Consider the following 16,702-nt stretch of genomic DNA (forward strand, 5'->3'; position numbering starts at 1 on the left):
TCAACTTTACTAAAAGCTGAAAACACTTTCTCTTTAAAAGTTGTTTCATATATACGACACTTTACAACTTGCAAAGCATCCCTCTCTGGTGACAGCATCCCTCTCACTTGGTGCAGAAGACGGAGGAGGCCGTGTAGCAGCGGGACCACTGAGGCCTGCCACTCTGCTCTTCTTCAACTAGGCTGAGTGCTCATTGGAAACTCATTTGTTTTCAATGAGGTCCGCTGACTGGATTGGACGGCTGGGTTACGCCCACAAATAGACAAGGTGGAGTTGAGAGGAAATAACACGCGAGGCAAAATCAAGCTGCCAAAGCTCCGCTCAGAAAACAGCTATGAACCAATTTATAAGCCTATACACGAGATCCAAGTGATTCAAGAGCACCTCGTTCGTCTTTAAGTCGAATACTGACATTTCCATAACGGCAAACTAAAAATCTAACTTTTCCGAAATATTTATCTATTAAAACTTGTAAATATAAACATATGGGGAGTGGAGGGCACAGGAAATACCTCCGATATGGTGGCAATAAGTAGTAGCACTATAAGTCAGCGGTGTTACGCCGACTTAATAATAGCCCAGGCAGCCAGATATAAACGCTCGGGGAAAGTAGACCGGTTGGCGTTCGGGTCGATCCGGGGGGAAATCGCGGGAAAAAATGATCGCCCTCGCTGGTTCCGAAACGTGAGGCAGGCTGAGAGAGAGAGAGATCGAAAATGTGGCTGAGTCCGCTCAGAGAAATAGTGGGATCGAGAGAGCTGCGCGCTGAGTGGAGGGAGAAAGCGAGTGAGATGGAGGCGGGGGGAAGTTCCATCTCTGCGGGGACTGGAGTGCCCGTGCCCTGGACCGACGGCGCAGTGCTGGCTAACGTTCAACCCACCCCTTCTTCCACAACGAGACTGACTCACGCCGAGACAGGTAAGCCGCACAACCGCCTCACTTTAAAAAAGGAAAGAAACGCAACTGCGCGATAAACAGTCCAATGTAAGCCGCGCAAAAATAAAGCGCACCGCCGGGGTTTGGTTATTATTTGCTCCGGTGCGTTTCCTCTAGCGCCTCAAACGCCAGCGTTGTGCTGGAAAATCCAGCGAAAGCTGAAGGGGTAAGCAGACGAGGTCGCCATACCCGAATTTCTTGTCCTCTACCGCGGGTGAGAAACCGAACGTCGCGGGCCAGTGAGAAACATGGTAATTTCTGTAAACACCTTAAGTATTCTGCGTGGAATCCAATTCTTACGATATTATTCGACTGGCTATATATAACTGGGGCCATCCGTGAAGAGAATTAAATGGTGGTTTCCGCGCCGAAGACCTCCATGCGGCTGTTGTCGGTACAGCCAGCCGCCTTTCTGGTTAGCCATCAGGGATCTCGGGTTTAATATCTCACCGTGCGTGCTCGCCTCTCTCTCTAGCCTGGCTTAAACCTGAACCACCGACGCCAAGACGGGAGAACCCGCCTTCCTCCCCGCTCATGTTCCCGGTGTAGGACGGCTCGTTTGCAACGCCCTGGCTTCACTTTTAAGCCCAGTTTGTCGGCCGCGGTGCGAGCAGTGCGCCATTGGACCTCGTCACGGTAGGTATCCCTACATCGCACGCCGCGGCCGAAGCATGGCGGACCTACAACCGCTCTCGCGCCAACCGAGTATTCGCTTTCTCGGATGTAAGAAATTTCGTTTGGAGTTGGGTGAAACTGGTCGCTTTTAGTGCTGCTAGGCGTCGTCGTAGAGTGTAATAAGAGTTGAGGTGTGATATTTAAACGGCGTGAAATCCCCGACAATACATTCACTTCGGCACATATCTTTTAAATCGTCGTTCTTCCCGTGCCCCCCACAAGCACTCACAACCGACCCGTCTGCCCAGAGGCTGATGGCGGATTTGTTAAATGTCGCTTCTCCGTTTCTCGGGACAACGTTAAAAACACATTACGTCAAAAATGTTCGAAATATCCGAATTATGTGAACGAACAAACGTCTACCCCGATACGAGTGTTTAATCGCAAATGATCTTAAGCCGTTAATACAGTGAAAAACAATGCAATAATACGGATAACACTCGGTGTTTTAGTTTGGCAAAATAAAATTCTTTTGTCGGATTTAGTCGCGCCAGCTTGCCCTTGGCCATACGGAAGCCACCGCTTTTATTTAACCGGAATGTGGGTCTTCAGTTATCCTCGAATGTGGGTTAGTTAGGCTCTTATAACTGCGAGTTTGTATCGCGTCCAGTATTTGCTGGAATTGATATCGATACAAGCAAATTCGAGACAGTTAATCACGCCGATGAAATGGGGGGGAAACCGGGGCATCAAGGGCAGACGAACAACAGCCGCCATCATGGGAGCGGGACTCGGCTACGCCTCGCTGAAGAATGCATTGCTCTCAAGTCCCACATTAAAATGCGAAAAGCAACCAAATTCGGCTGTTTTTGTGCAACGTGCTACGAAATTGTTGACTTTGAGCAACCATTTCCACGCATCAGCCGGCGGTTCATGGCGGAGCACGATCCTCACTCAGCCCGTCAGTCTGCAGTGTGGCTGTGTCGAGTGGCGCATTTGGCTGTAATGTTCCCAAGCCACCATTCCCCTTCGACGGAGACCGAAAGCAGATTCCCGTCCATGGTCAGCTGGTTGCCTACAGCTGCCCGTCCATGAACACCCCGCTTCCTTCTTCCGTGGAACCTCCCCACCTCCGCTCCCGAGAAAAGCCTCCATTACCGAGCGCCTGAGACTAGAAAATGGTCGCTCCTGTGCGCCCAGGATACTTTAGCTCGTGGAAAAATAAAACGCCGAATTCCAGCTGACAGATTGCTCGGCGAGGCTGTAGCGAGTGCCAGCTGAAGCCCTCTGCGGTGTTATTTGAGATTTGAAAGCCGTCACAAGCAATAGCCTATGTCTCACGATGGAGCGTAAACGTTTAGGGGCGGTGTAATGGACATAAACCATTATGTCGAGGCAATTTTTGATTCCGTAGGTTAAAAGGTTTGGGGATCTTGCGTCGTAGAGTAAAACGGCTTTTTTGTTTTTTTGTTTTTTTGTGGAGGTGGGGCGAATTTAGGAAAATGCGTAATCAATAAAAACACAAACTTGAGTAAATGGATTTAGGTTTTTATACATACCCTTACAGATAACATTGGATGTATGGCGTAAACATGATATTTAAACATTTTCTTTATTATTCCAATATCTGTGACTATATTATTTGCGGTATCTTTCTGTAAACTTCTGTTTTATACTTTTTTGCTGAGGCAGAAGACGATACATCTACAGATGAACGGACAAATGGAGTCGGCCAACCAAGACCAAGGTGTGGTAATGTTATGCAGTTGCATTTGTTCGGTTTTTGTAGTATACCTAGCACTTTGAACACTAAAATGCAAATCCTTTGCACTTTGAAAAAATCGGTTGAACGTTGGTAGGTAAATGAAATGTGGGCATTAATATATAAGCAAGTTGTCATTGCTAATTTACAATGGCCAATGTAAATTTGTAGGCGTTTTGATAGTAATAGCTCCAGCATTTTAAGAGGGTTGCTTTTTTCTGTTGTCATCACAGTGTGGGCACAGGATGACCTCTTAAAACTGCTTGATGCAATGAAAGTGGCCCTGCCTCAGAAGGATCTGACCAAGTACAAGACATCTGAGGCCCACCTTGACTGGGGAAAGGTGGCTTTCAACTCTTACACTGCAGAGATGTGTAAGCAGAAGTGGCAAGAGGTCTCCAAAGAGGTAGGCCACTTAAGAGACATTGTTATTGATAGGGTGACAGTTGGTGTTCTTGTCCTGTTTAAGGCAAAATTCCGTGCTCTAAGTTCTGTCTTTTTTTGTCTGTGTTAACTGCAGATTCGCAAGTTTCGTACATTAACAGAGCTGATCTTTGATGCCCAGGACTACATCAAAAACCCCTATAAAGGGAAGAAATTAAAGGTAACATTCTAAATGATTCATTAGATGGGAAAGATGCCTAATTGTTCCTTCTGAAAAGATTTGCGTATGACTGGATTTACAGCCCCCCCTTGTTTTCCCACAATAAACAGAAACACCCAGATTTCCCCAAAAAACCCTTGACTCCCTACTTCCGCTTCTTCATGGAAAAGAGAGCAAAATATGCTAAACTCCACCCTGAGATGAGCAACTTGGATCTCACTAAGATCCTCTCAAAGAAGTATAGGGAGCTGCCAGAAAAAAAGAAGGTAAAAGCGAGAAAGAGCCGGGTGGAAAGCTAGTGAGATATATTTTTGAATTTGACCTTGGTTTAGTACTCTTTATAAACTTTATTTTTGACAGAAATGCACCTTTTTGTTTCTGTGATTCCAGAAAAAATACGTGGAAGACTTTTTGAGAGACAAAGAATCATTTGTGCAAAGTATGCTGAAGTTCAGGTAAAATACCAGCATCTAAAATATAAGAAGTTATATGGGTGTAATACAGTAACAGTATCGAGTTTAAATAATTTATTTACAAACGCATTTTTGTAATGCAATTCATCTGCAGTTAGTGTTTCTTGCCTCATTCTTTAAGTACAGGAAGGCCACCTTCGTAGCTGTGTGTATAAAACTTATATGCTTTATCAATGCAGAGAACAGCACCCAGATCTTGTGGAGAGCATGGCCAAGAAAGGTTCAAATGTTCCAGAGAAGCCTAAGACACCTCAACAGCTGTGGTACAACCATGAAAAGAAGGCTTTCCTCAAAGTACACCCAGATGTGAGTCGGCTGGTACATCACAGCATAAGCAGCACATGTACCCCTGTGCTGAATTGTATAAAGCCACCAATGCTTTTTCTCTGTGTGACACTAGGCTACCACTAAAGACATTAAAGAAAGTCTTGGGAAGCAGTGGACACAGTTGTCTGACAAGAAGAGGCTCAAATGGATTGCAAAGTCTCTGGAGCAACAGAAACAATATGAGGTGAGACTGCTACATGTTTTAAATGACTGTTGAATTTTATGGAAAACATTTTCATTGGAATAACACAGCAATGTCAGTAGGGGACCTTTCTTTTTTGTTAATATTGATTGTGTTGTATCATAGGAGACAATGCGAGAATATATCCAGCAGCACCCAGACCTTAACATGACCCTGGAGGACATTGTCAAATCTACCCTGACCAAGGCTGAGCGGCAACTGAAGGATAAGTCTGATGGCCGGCCTGATAAGCCACCTCCGTAAGTCACCTCTACCATGAAACTTACACAAATCTAGGCAGAGTTCTTCGCTAAACCCCAGTGATGAGTTACATGACCACATTGTTTGCATGTGTGTGTCTCTGGGTGCATGGGCTTGCTTTCAGAAATGGTTATTCTATGTTTTGTGCGGAGTTGATGTCAAGCATGAAGGACGTACCCAGCACAGAACGCATGGTCATGTGCAGCCAACGATGGAAGCTACTAAAACAGAATGAAAAAGATACCTACCAGAAACGCTGTGAACAGGTCAGTACAAAGGCATAGAATAAAATAATTTGCTCAAGGTTCAAGTAAGTCTTAATAACTCCACGTGTTTTTTTTTCCCAGAGAAAGAAAGAATATGAAATTGAGATGAACAGATTTCTCTGTGTAAGTTATCCCAATTTCTTTCTGTAAAAAAGATACACATCGAAGTAAACTTACCAATTTGAGGTGTTGAGCCCCTTATTCTCTTAACTAACAGATCTTTCTGATCCTTTATGCAGATTACTTGATTATACATTACCCAATGGCACTGAATTATTCCCTCCCTCCTTTTTCACTAAACAAATTCCTTCCTGTTGTAATTTTATTTACATGGTGCTTTTCAAGATGTTTAAACACAGCATAATTAAAAGATGAAAGTAAAGTCAAGTAAATGGCAGAAAGGTAAATGTAATGATGTATGGTCAATATGAAATCAACTGTATGCTGTGTGTACTTTTGCAGAGTTTGTCAGAGAAAGAACAGCAGCGGGTTTTGGCAGAGCAGAAGATGATAGGATTTAAGAAGAGCAGTGGGGCCAGCAGTCCTGCCACCAAAAAAAAGAGCTCCAAAGCAAAAGTAAGACCCAACAAGTCAGCAGTCATGGAGCAGGCATTCAATTCTTCATCACAGTCACATCCTGTTGAAGAATTCCCAATGTATTAGTTCAGTTAATGTAGTTATAGATACTTAAGTACAATTGTTGTAGTATATACTTTCCACGTATCACTTTAACCACTGTTAAATTTTTAAAAAGGTCGCAGCATTGCCGTCATCAGTGCACTCAGTGCAATGTAGTGCATCAGGCTAAGATCCTTTTCTCTTCACAGCCAATCTGTTTGCTCAATTGTTGAGAACAATGAACTCTGTATCTGTTATATTTTCTCCATTAGTATGAGATTATAATATCCCTCCGTGGTCTTTCACTAACCCGTAACCCATAGGTCAGCCCAGAGAAGCCCAAAAGGCCCATTTCAGCCATGTTCATCTTCTCTGAGGAAAAGCGCCCCAAACTGCAGCAGGAGCGGCCCGACCTGGCTGACAGTGAGCTCACAAGACTGCTGGCACGCATGTGGAATGAACTGCCGGATAAAAAGAAGGTACAACAACTAACAACATTTTACAGTGGAATGAGAGGGAGCAAGTCAAGCAATAGAGAACAGCAGTCAACAAAGTTTGTTAGTTAATGATGTATTATTTGCCTCATGATTAATTTAATTTAAACTTCCACATAATGCAACTTTACATGCTTCCTTTACATGTCTTGGTAACCTGAGACCAAAAAAAAAAAAACACATTTTATTTTTCTGTTTGATTGTTTTCAGGAGAAATATAAGCGCCTTGAAATGGTTCTCAAAGCAGAGTCAGCGAAAAAAGAGGAAGAGGACCGTCGTCTGCCAGACCCACCCAAGACTGCACAGGACATCTGGCAGCAGAGCGTCATTGGAGACTACCTGGCCAGATTTAAGGTATTCACATGGCTTCTAGCCTAAAAATAACTGTTTTGTTTGTAGGCTGAGCACTACAAAAATGTAGGTAGTTGTAGTGTAATTGATGTAACGTTCTGACATAAAGTGTCAGTAAGTCTTGGACCGCATGTCTTGGACCACTAGCTCCATTAATGATCATAGTTCATTTAAGTGCCAGCACATAAAATGAACCGCTGCTCTTCAGAACGACCGTCCAAAGGCACAAAAAGCAATGGAGGGAACCTGGAACACCATGGAGAAAAAGGAGAAGATCATGTGGATCAAGAAGGCAGCAGAGGACCAGAAAAGATATGAGGTAAAAAAGGGTTCACTTGGGCTGCTTCCAGTGGAGGTCTGCTACATTGCTACCTCAGAAGGCCAATGAGAGTTGATAGTTTATTCATCATCTTCCAACAGAGAGAGCTGTGTGAAATGCGGTCACCTGCAACTGCCATTGCCTCAGGGAAGAAGATGAAGTTTGAGGGTGAACCCAAGAAACCGCCATCGTAAGTTTGACATATTGCACAAGTTTATTTTTCCATTGCCCATCACTCAGTAGACGCTTTAAGTTTCTGTGTTGGTTGTTTTTGATCCTCTAGAAATGGATATCAAAAGTTCTCTCAGGAGATGCTGTCTAATGGAGAGCTGAACCACCTCCCTATGAAAGAGCGCATGACTGAGATTGGGGGTCGCTGGCAGAGGTTGCCGCTGAAGGAAAAGGATCGCTACAAGAAGATAGCAGAGGAGAAGCAGAGGCAGTACAAAGTACTGCTGGAACAGTGGCTGGCGGTTAGAATTCACTTTTATGTGTTCAAGAAGATTAGTATGAATTCTTAAGACACCAAGTGCATTTTCATACCGTCCACAGTTGAGCTGATTATATGAAACAACAAGTTGGGCATCATCTTATTGGGCCATGGCAAATATTTGCCTCCTGTTCATTTCCATTTCTATGCAAGCGAAGGGGCGAATAAAACATGCGCTTCCGGTTGCAAAGCAAATTCACATTTTCGCGTTGCGTGGAGTTCAACTTTGGTGAACTTTGACTGGCAATTTCAACGAATTTGCTTGGCTACCGGAAGTGAATGTTTTTTTTTTTTGCCCCTTCGCTCGGATAAAATGGAAATGAACGGGAGGTGAAAATTTGCCAAACTTAATTTCGCACATGTGTGATGTGCCCTTACCCAGCTACAATTGTTACCACCACTGACACTGGGTGTGCTCAAATGCTTATCCTTTTATGATAAGAGTGTCGTGGCAATTATTTAATTCCACTCTGACATTAAATGAGGAGCAAGACAAAAATCTGTTAAAGTATTGTCACACTTTAATATGCTCATGAACAGATGCAAAAAGCCTAGATACTTGAGTGCGCCCCAGTCAGTACAGTACAGTCTCTCTTCTAGGGCAGTTGTATGTTCTTCTCCTTATCATGTTTTCCAGCTCACATCCCACCAAGTCTGTTTCTCCAATTGCAGACTTTGCTAGACTCAGTGAGTTTCTCACACATTCGTCTGCTTTCAACCAACAGTTAACAATAGGCCTTTATTTGTTCACGTGGAGGAAACACTTTATAACACTACATTTGTTCTGTTACATATAAACTTTAGGCATCTAAGCAAACATATGATTATGTATGGCAGACAAATTGCCTTCACAATCACTCTTTTGATTACTTTTAATCAACAACAAAATCTCCCAAATAAAACATGACAATGGATATACAGCCTAGGTAACATCTTACCTCACATTGACCAAAAAAAAGTTGAATCAGTTCATCTGGGTGCAACGTTTATTGAGAGATGCGTTTCATCACTAATATCTAAGTGACCTCTTCAGTCTCAACTGACTGCAGGTATCACACCCTTATAAACAATACAGTTGCATAGTGACCGAAACCAACAATCAGTTTCATATGCAAATATCGGCGTGACCATTAACTAGAGTTTAAATGGCCATGTGTGCTATTCACAGAGTATTGGGGAATGTTTGCAATCACATCATTACAAGATGGTGACAGATGTACTCTTACCCCCCCCCCCCCGTTCAGGGGTGGTCGTTCCCTCTTCATTATTATGAGTTACAATATTAAATTATTATTATGAGTACTTTGGGATCCCTTGGCAGCAGGGTGGCCCAGTGGTTAGCGCTGTCGCCTCACAGCATGAAGGTCCTGGGTTTGAACCCCAACCTTGGGGGGGGGGGAGGGGTCATCGCAGGTTGTCCTCTGTGTGGAGTTTACATGTTCTCCCTGTGTATGCGGTGTTTTTTTGTTGTTGTTTGTTTTAATGGTCACACCCATATTTGCATATGCAGTTGCTGGTTTCGGTTGTTATGCAATTGTATTTTTTATAAGGGCGGGGATTCCTGCAGTCAATTTAGACAGACAAGGTCACTTAGATGGGTGATGAAATGTGTCTGTTCGTAAATGCTGTATCCAGATGAAGTGATTCAACTTTCTTTGATTTTCTTACCTGGATTATTGAGCATGCATAAAGACAATACCTCACACAAAATAACTGTGAGGCCTGCCTGTCAGTTGTAAGTCAAATGAAATGCATCAGACTTACATCAGCACACTCCATATAGACTCACCAGTCAAACAGAAGCCACAATCATCCCATGTCCTCTCAAGCCAAACATCTGACCCCACTTTTGAACTAGAAATGAGGAAAAGACTCCAGAGAAGTTCTCTACACTATCTGAGCGGGCACATTCCGGAAAACCTATGTGAATGCTCAAAATTCATCTAGAAACACAACATCTGAGTAAATGTAATCAGTGATTAAAATGATGAAACAATAAATGGCCGATATGATTATAACTCAGAACATAACCCTAAATCACAAAGAAGTACACATGCTGATATCAATAACAAAATACAACAACAGTAGTAGGACTCTTCTCATGTTCTCTTCACCTAATGTGAGCATTATTATGGCTCATCCAAAGGCTGGTCCCACGACAGTAAGGGGGGTCAGAGGTTACTAGCACGTGAACTCTGCTTACACATCTGTGAAGTCCTCATCCCTGTTGCAGTCGCGGAACACAGTTCTTATCATTAATAGTGTATGGTGGAACCCAGGGATCTCGAGAATGTCTGACTTTTACAGCATTACGTACAGTCTTAATACAATGTTTATGGATCAGCTCAATCATGCAAGTAATAATAAAAACAATAACGAAAAACAAGATAATGCCCACAATCGCGGTATGAATTAATGACGCACCCACAGATGCCAAAGGGTCAAACACTTCTGAAAAGGGATCCTACCCATGAACGGTATGCAAATTTTGTGCCCCTTGTTCAATTTTTGGGGCGGCACAGTGGCCCAGTGGTTAGCACTATTGCCTCACAGCAAGAAGATCCTGGGTTCGAATCCCAGGCCGTCCCAGGTCCTTTCTGTGTGGAGTTTGCATGTTCTCCACATGTCTGTGTGGGTTTGCTCCGGATGCTCCAGTTTCCTCCCACCATCAAAAAGGCATGCTTCATCATCAGCCTCCTTCGACCGCAGTCGAGCAAAAATCATGCTTGTCATTTCTGATAGTAGACCGAGGTCAAAACTCCTTTGGAACCCAATTTTGGTCTGGGTTGGTCCCATAGCCTTTACTCCTCCCAGGCCATCTACAAGGCAGTAGTTTGTTTTGTTATTTAACCCATAACTGGGGTAACCTTGACTCAATTACCAGGACATGTCCACGTACAAGTGGGCCATAGTAATTGGTCTGTGTGGGGTTACTCCTCCAGAGGTTTTCTGTCAGGGCTTGCCCCACCCTTAGCCTTTGGCTAAATAGACTATCCCACATGGCAGCAGGGGGCCGGTTACTTTCTAGGGTGCCGGCAATTCGCCCATAGCCAGAGCCCCGTTAGTGATAACAGTCTGAACCACAGGAAGGTGGGGTTGACTTGCCTGGGAGAAGCTTTGTGTTGCGTGCGTTTTTGGCACACGTCACACCAGACCAGTTCAGACCTAAAAGACCTGCAAGTTAGGGTTAGTACTCCTGTCTGTGCCCCTGACCAAGGCATGGCAAGAAGAATTGGAGTTGGTCTCCGGGCACCGCAGCTGCCCACTGCTCCTATATAATAGGATGTGTTAAATGCAGAGAACACATTCATTGTAAGAATACAATGTCGAATAAAGTGGCTTTCTTTTTTTCCTTTTCAATATCATGTTTCAATTCAGATATTTCCTCACATTGCTAGTAATATATGCACAACATTTAGCGGAGGCAACGTCTGATGCTCCTACAGGGTTAATATATCTACCACTTAATTTTTGAGGGATTTTGAAACTCATTTTGTTTTATTACTGAAATTTATCTGCTGCGTCAAGTAGAAACATTGTTTTTCCCTGTTACTTTTAAAATCATTTTGGGTAAAACATCAAATCTACATATTTTTGTCATGTTGAATGCGTCTTGACCGGTGTGTTTGCACGCGCGCGCACGTGCAAGATGAGATATCGGGGGTCCCAGACTCCGGTATCGCTCCCGTCCCCGCTGCCAGTAATGCTTGATCTTCAGTGACACACCGCATACACATCCAGTGGATAACTCTTTCTTGGTTCGCTACAGTCTGTTGCCCAATGGTCAGGGGCCCCACAGTTCCAAATGTCTTCGTCTTGAGGGCTTGCATTGCAAGGTGTTCTACTCAGAGCTCGACCTCTGCTCCGAGGGGGGTCACTAGCCCTCTGCTTCTTCTTCACCTAGTTGAGTCTGGAGCTGTGCCAGCTGCACCATTTGAAGCTTATCAGTCAACCGAGCTTTGGCTCGTTGTGCTTTTGTCTCTGAGAGTTTCATATTGTTTTCAACATGGATGGCATGCTCAGAACAGTCATCAAATGTCCTCTGTCCAGCCCACACAGTGTTTGTGTACCTAATTTCTTCATTCATGCCATCCAGGGATCAGTTTTGGAGTTGCTGATCATACGGGGAGTCATTTTGTTCATTCAGTGGTGCTTGTGGTGCTAGTGCTAGAACACTATTTTCTCTGAAAACTTTGGTCAATCTGATTAAAAAGTCAGTACAGTTTCTCCAGGCTGCTTTTTGCAATATTTTATTGTCTCCCATCTCATGGTGTCTGGGAAATTAACTTTCATTCTGCCACAGTGTCCTTCCACATGGTGCTGATAATCAGTGTTGTCTGCCCAGTTATAATGGTCATCCTCTTCTGGCTAGCCTCCTTGCACTCTGCCCCATTTCAGTTTCATCCTCGGCTGTGCCCGCCTGGTGTGGGAGCGGGGTGGTTGCTGGTCTCCGCATGACGGGCTCTGCTGCTGCAGCCAGCTGTTCTTGGGCCTCTTGATATAGACGGACGAGCTGATGTCGGTCTGCAGCAGGTTGCTGCTGATCTGCGGGTCTCTGATGAGTGGCTGAGATGGGGAGGAGGTCCAGATCTTTCTGTGAAAGCTGAGGACAGTTTTTAATTGCCCCCCCCCCCCCGTATCTCTTCTCACTATTATTTTGCCTGTTTCTTTTCTCTGCCTCGTCTTTCCACATCATGAATGCTTTCAGATCTATTTTACCTTTACCTTTTTTCTCTTTCATTTTTTTCCCACCTTATACTGCAGTTTTTGTAGCTGTTGTACGGTAAAACTACCAGTTTGAGGAAATCCAAATTTCTTTTCCCACATTGAAAGCTGTTTACAGGAGTCATCACCATGTCTTTAACACATAATTTTCACACAAGCTGTCAGGCAAGACTTGTCAGTTATAAGTTCGCTTTGTTTATTCCCCATTCTGCTATCCTGCAGTCACTGATACCCAGACATTTCCAGTCATGACCATTCAATTGACATTGTTCATTATTTCCTTTGCCAGTGGGTCGTCGGCCCTAAGTGAATGTCATTACCTTCAGACGTCTTCACATGGTCTTCAATACTGTATCCTCATTAAAATAAAAAGCCATATCACACAATTCCTTTCCCCACAATCTCAGACGGTCTCTTCTCACCCCTGGAGGCGGTTACGAGCTGTCCTCAGGGGAGGTACACTTCCTGGGTCTTAGGTGATTTTTCAACCCTATCACCAGACAAGCCGGCCAGATTAATCCATGCAGAGAGTGAGGCAAAGCAGAATATGAATTAGGCTTCCTGGGCGAGCCCCCAAATTGTCATGGCAATTATTTAATTCCACTCTGACATTAAATGAGGAGCGAGATAAAAATCTCTTACAGTATTGTCACACTTTTTAATATGTTCATGAACAGACACACAAGCCTAGATGCTCAAGTACAGGGTGCTGGCACTGATCAGTACACAGTACAGTCTCTCTTATAGGTCAGTTGTCTGTTCTCCCCCTCCTTATCTCATGTCTTCCAGCTCTCATCCCACCAAGGCCATTTCTCCAATTACTGTGTACAGACTTGCTAGACTCAGTGAGTTTCTCACACATTTCCTCTGCTATCAACCATCAGTCAACAATAGGCCTTTATTTGTTCACATGGAGAAGACACTTTATAGCACTACCTTTGTTCTGTTACACATGGACTTTAAGCATTTACCTAGACAATATACACTTAAGTTACACATGGTATAAGTTATACGTGGTCAAAGATTAAAAGTAAGCCAACATCATGTATGATTATATGGCAGGCAAATTGCCTTCACAAGTGTTTCTGGCATTTGGCTGACTTGAAGATTTTCTACCAATAATTTCCCCATCTGCCCACTTAGTATGACACCTCAGTGTTTCTTTAACTACATAAAACTGGTCTGTTTAGCATCCTATAAAGGCTGACTGCAACAACAGAATCCAGGCACAATCTTTTCCTAATGTCCTTGATTTAACACAAGCAAGGTGTCAGCTGTTTGAAATGTAGACTAACATATCACAGTGAAAGTGCTAAAACAGCCTTTATTTGTGTTGTACAAAATATGATCTAATCTAATTTGCTGTTTTTCCTCAGAGCCTGTCGTCTCAAGAGAGAAATACGTACAAAGAGTATAACTCACAAGTAAGTCAGTCATTTCATGCTGTAATTGTTTAGCAGGCCTGCTGTCAGTAACATTTTGAAGTGATATTATCTGTTCATATAAATGACTTCTATCTCTTTGTCAAATTAATAATAATGATAATAATCATCACATTCACATGACTTCTTTGAAATCTCAGAAAAGAAAGAGTACAGCAAAACCAGGGGGCCCCAATGCCAAATCAAAGGCCAAGTCCAAGAAGTCGGTAAGTTTTAGCTCCATCTTGTTCCTTTGTTTGGAGTCATTAGGCTGACAGTCAAACTTTATTCGCAAAAAAACTCAAGACTTTGTATTAGTCATACTTGAAAATCTTCCTTTCTTTAGGAATCTGAGGAAGAAGATGACGAGGATGAGGAAGATGAGGATGAGCAGGAGAAGGCATCCTCTGAGGCAGACTCATCCAGTGAGGAGGAGGAAGAGGACGAGGATGATGAGGATGACGTGAGTGATGTTGAACTCTGTCAGCAGTAGGAATTAAGAGTATGAAATGAATGTTGAATATTGAATACTTTTTTTGGGGCGGGGGGTTATCCGAATACAGGATGAGGATGATGATGAAGATGACAATGATGAAGATGAGGCGGAGGATAAGGAGAACAAGTCTGAGGATAGCAGCAGTGAGTCGAGTTCAGCAGAGACCTCGGACACTGACTCAGACTGAAATGGGCCTATGGGGTCCTGAGAGAGACTGAGCAGCGCTGAGTTGAGCCAGGAGTCCAGGGAACGCTGGAACTCTGCCACTGTGCCAACCCTGCTCTCCTCCCACCACCAGAGGAAGCCCTTGAATTGCCTCGTCCATTTCGCACTCACCTACTCTCTGGTGCTGTAATAGTGATCTGTTCATGGGGAGACCCTTTCCATGTGTCCAAATATTGTTTCAGGCCCTGCCTATGATTGCCATCTCATATTTCTGGGCATTGATGGAGCGCCCAAAGAGACATGCCACTGGCTTGACAATGTCATGAGCATTTCTACATTTTAGCTTCAATCCTGTGTTACAGGTCAGTTGTTGGGAGTTAGGATTCTACTGTCCAGGACGAAAAATTTCCCTCCACTGATATATTTATTAAAAAAAAAAAAAAAAAAGAAAGAAAAAACTAGGCTAAAGACAGATCCACAGTTGAAGTAGTGGAGCTGTGAACAGGCTTTATAGAGCCAAAGAACATATTAGTATGGTGGATCACTTTGGGGTTGGGGGGTTGCGGGGTACAAAAATATTGCACTCTCCAGAATGTTTCCTTTAAATCTTAATTTCCACAATGTTATCTCTTTTTGTCAAGTACTTGTTTAGATGTTATCATTTGTATATATCATTTCTTAAAAGGTGTTTTTTTTTCAGGAAAAATCAAGCCATTATGAATGTCTTTGTTGCTGGAAAACCTGAGAACTTAAGTATTTGCCCACATTTTTCACTTCAAGGCAGGCGTGCTGCCTTTCATCTGTCTTTGACAGGATTCAAATGTCAAATGAGTTGACTTTTTTTAAGGTCTTTTTTAATTATTTAAGTAATTTGGATGATTTGTCCTTGTTGGCTTGTCCTAGTAGTTCCAATAATCGATGTTTATTGTAGAATGAGAGCAGTTTGTCAAAACAGTTCTTATTTTCCATATTAAGAGCAATTCTATTTTTGCTTCCCTGAATTTTTGACCTCTTTCCAAAAGGATTTTTAAAAGAACGCAAGTAAAATGTGGACAGCTGCATTACATTTAAATTAGTTAACTTGACAACGGTCCGTTTTTCTTTTTTTTCGTTTGTTTTTTTGTCCTACACGATATACCTTTTTGTTTGGATGCATTTGGATCATACATGGATTTTGACCTCAAAGTCGCTCATTTTCTCGTTTGTTTTTGAAATTTAATGGATCTGACAGTAAGCGAGGTGGATTTTAGTCTGACGCTTATTCCAAAAAGGTGTGTGCTTAATTAAATCTATCCCCATGTGAGCGATTGCGTGTGTGTGTGTGTGTGTGTGTGTGTGTGTGTGTGTGTGTGTGTGTGTGTGTGTGTGTGTGTGTGTCAGTGTATTGCTTTGCTTTAATACTGTTGATCTGTTGTGTGCATACCCCAATGGGACTGCAGTGGGTCTGTATTTGCTTGCATGGGGACGTCACACCAATACCATGAATGTAGATATACACATACACACTCACACACTCACACACACTCACACACACACACTTTTTTCCCCTCAAAGTTCCTCAGTGATAAATCTGCTTAGCACTGTCTTTTGCCTGTCATTTTTGTGTTGAAAGGCAACTACCATTCTCATCAAAGGCTGACTGACCTTTATAAATCTCAGCGTTGATTGAAACAAAACCAGCGTGGATTATTTATAATTTGGGGAGGTAATATGGAAAGTGATTTGCAACATTGGCTGGCCATGAAAGTTGGTAAAAGGGATTAGGGGGCTGAGCTGTCAAGGAAATTTGGGTACTTTTTTGTAAATATTGCTTTTTTTCTTTTTTTTTTGTATTGAGTGGTTGTTTTGTTAGTACTTTTATTTGGCGAACCGTGATGACTTTTAAGGCCAGTGAGCGCTTTTGTTGCAGGGGAGAATTTCTCATTTACCTGGTTTAGTAGTCACCCCTATGTTGGTTTCTTTGTAGAAATGTGTAAGAAAGCAAAGCTTTACAAGTTTGTACTGCTGTTCACTTGTCAAAATTGATGTTTTCTATAGCTGAGGGTGTTATGTCCTTGCATTTTGAGTATTCGGGCAAATAAATGATGATCTTTTAACAAGTAGCAGTGCTCTGTGATGTTTTGTTGCAACTTGGCAACTGAGGGAATGTTTTCTTTCTGCGTGACACGTTGGTTCCGCAAATCGATCGCTGAGAGCAT

At 43.0% G+C, this 16,702-nt stretch overlaps 1 protein-coding gene across 2 annotated transcripts; it reads left to right on the forward strand.

Moving 5' to 3' along the window:
* The first annotated feature begins 675 nt into the window (after positions 1–675).
* On the forward strand, positions 676–16,600 carry ubtf (upstream binding transcription factor). 2 transcript variants are annotated; one of them, XM_056287341.1, is made up of 21 exons: positions 676–918; positions 3,244–3,298; positions 3,547–3,719; positions 3,834–3,917; positions 4,028–4,183; positions 4,308–4,372; positions 4,570–4,696; positions 4,791–4,901; positions 5,025–5,158; positions 5,284–5,425; positions 5,507–5,548; positions 5,888–6,001; positions 6,367–6,522; positions 6,748–6,891; positions 7,097–7,207; positions 7,309–7,397; positions 7,491–7,680; positions 13,799–13,846; positions 14,005–14,070; positions 14,190–14,306; positions 14,407–16,600. In XM_056287341.1, exons 2-21 carry the CDS (start codon positions 3,262–3,264, stop codon positions 14,524–14,526), a joined length of 2,226 nt encoding a protein of 741 aa, XP_056143316.1. In that variant the 5' UTR covers positions 676–918; positions 3,244–3,261; the 3' UTR covers positions 14,527–16,600. The 2 variants fall into 2 exon arrangements, with proteins under 2 accessions (XP_056143316.1, XP_056143317.1); XM_056287342.1 differs by lacking the exon at positions 676–918 and adding an exon at positions 1,537–1,572.
* The last annotated feature ends 102 nt before the right edge of the window (positions 16,601–16,702 follow it).

Source organism: Lampris incognitus, chromosome 10 (assembly GCF_029633865.1).
Source record: "Lampris incognitus isolate fLamInc1 chromosome 10, fLamInc1.hap2, whole genome shotgun sequence".
Lineage (NCBI taxonomy): Eukaryota > Metazoa > Chordata > Actinopteri > Lampriformes > Lampridae > Lampris > Lampris incognitus.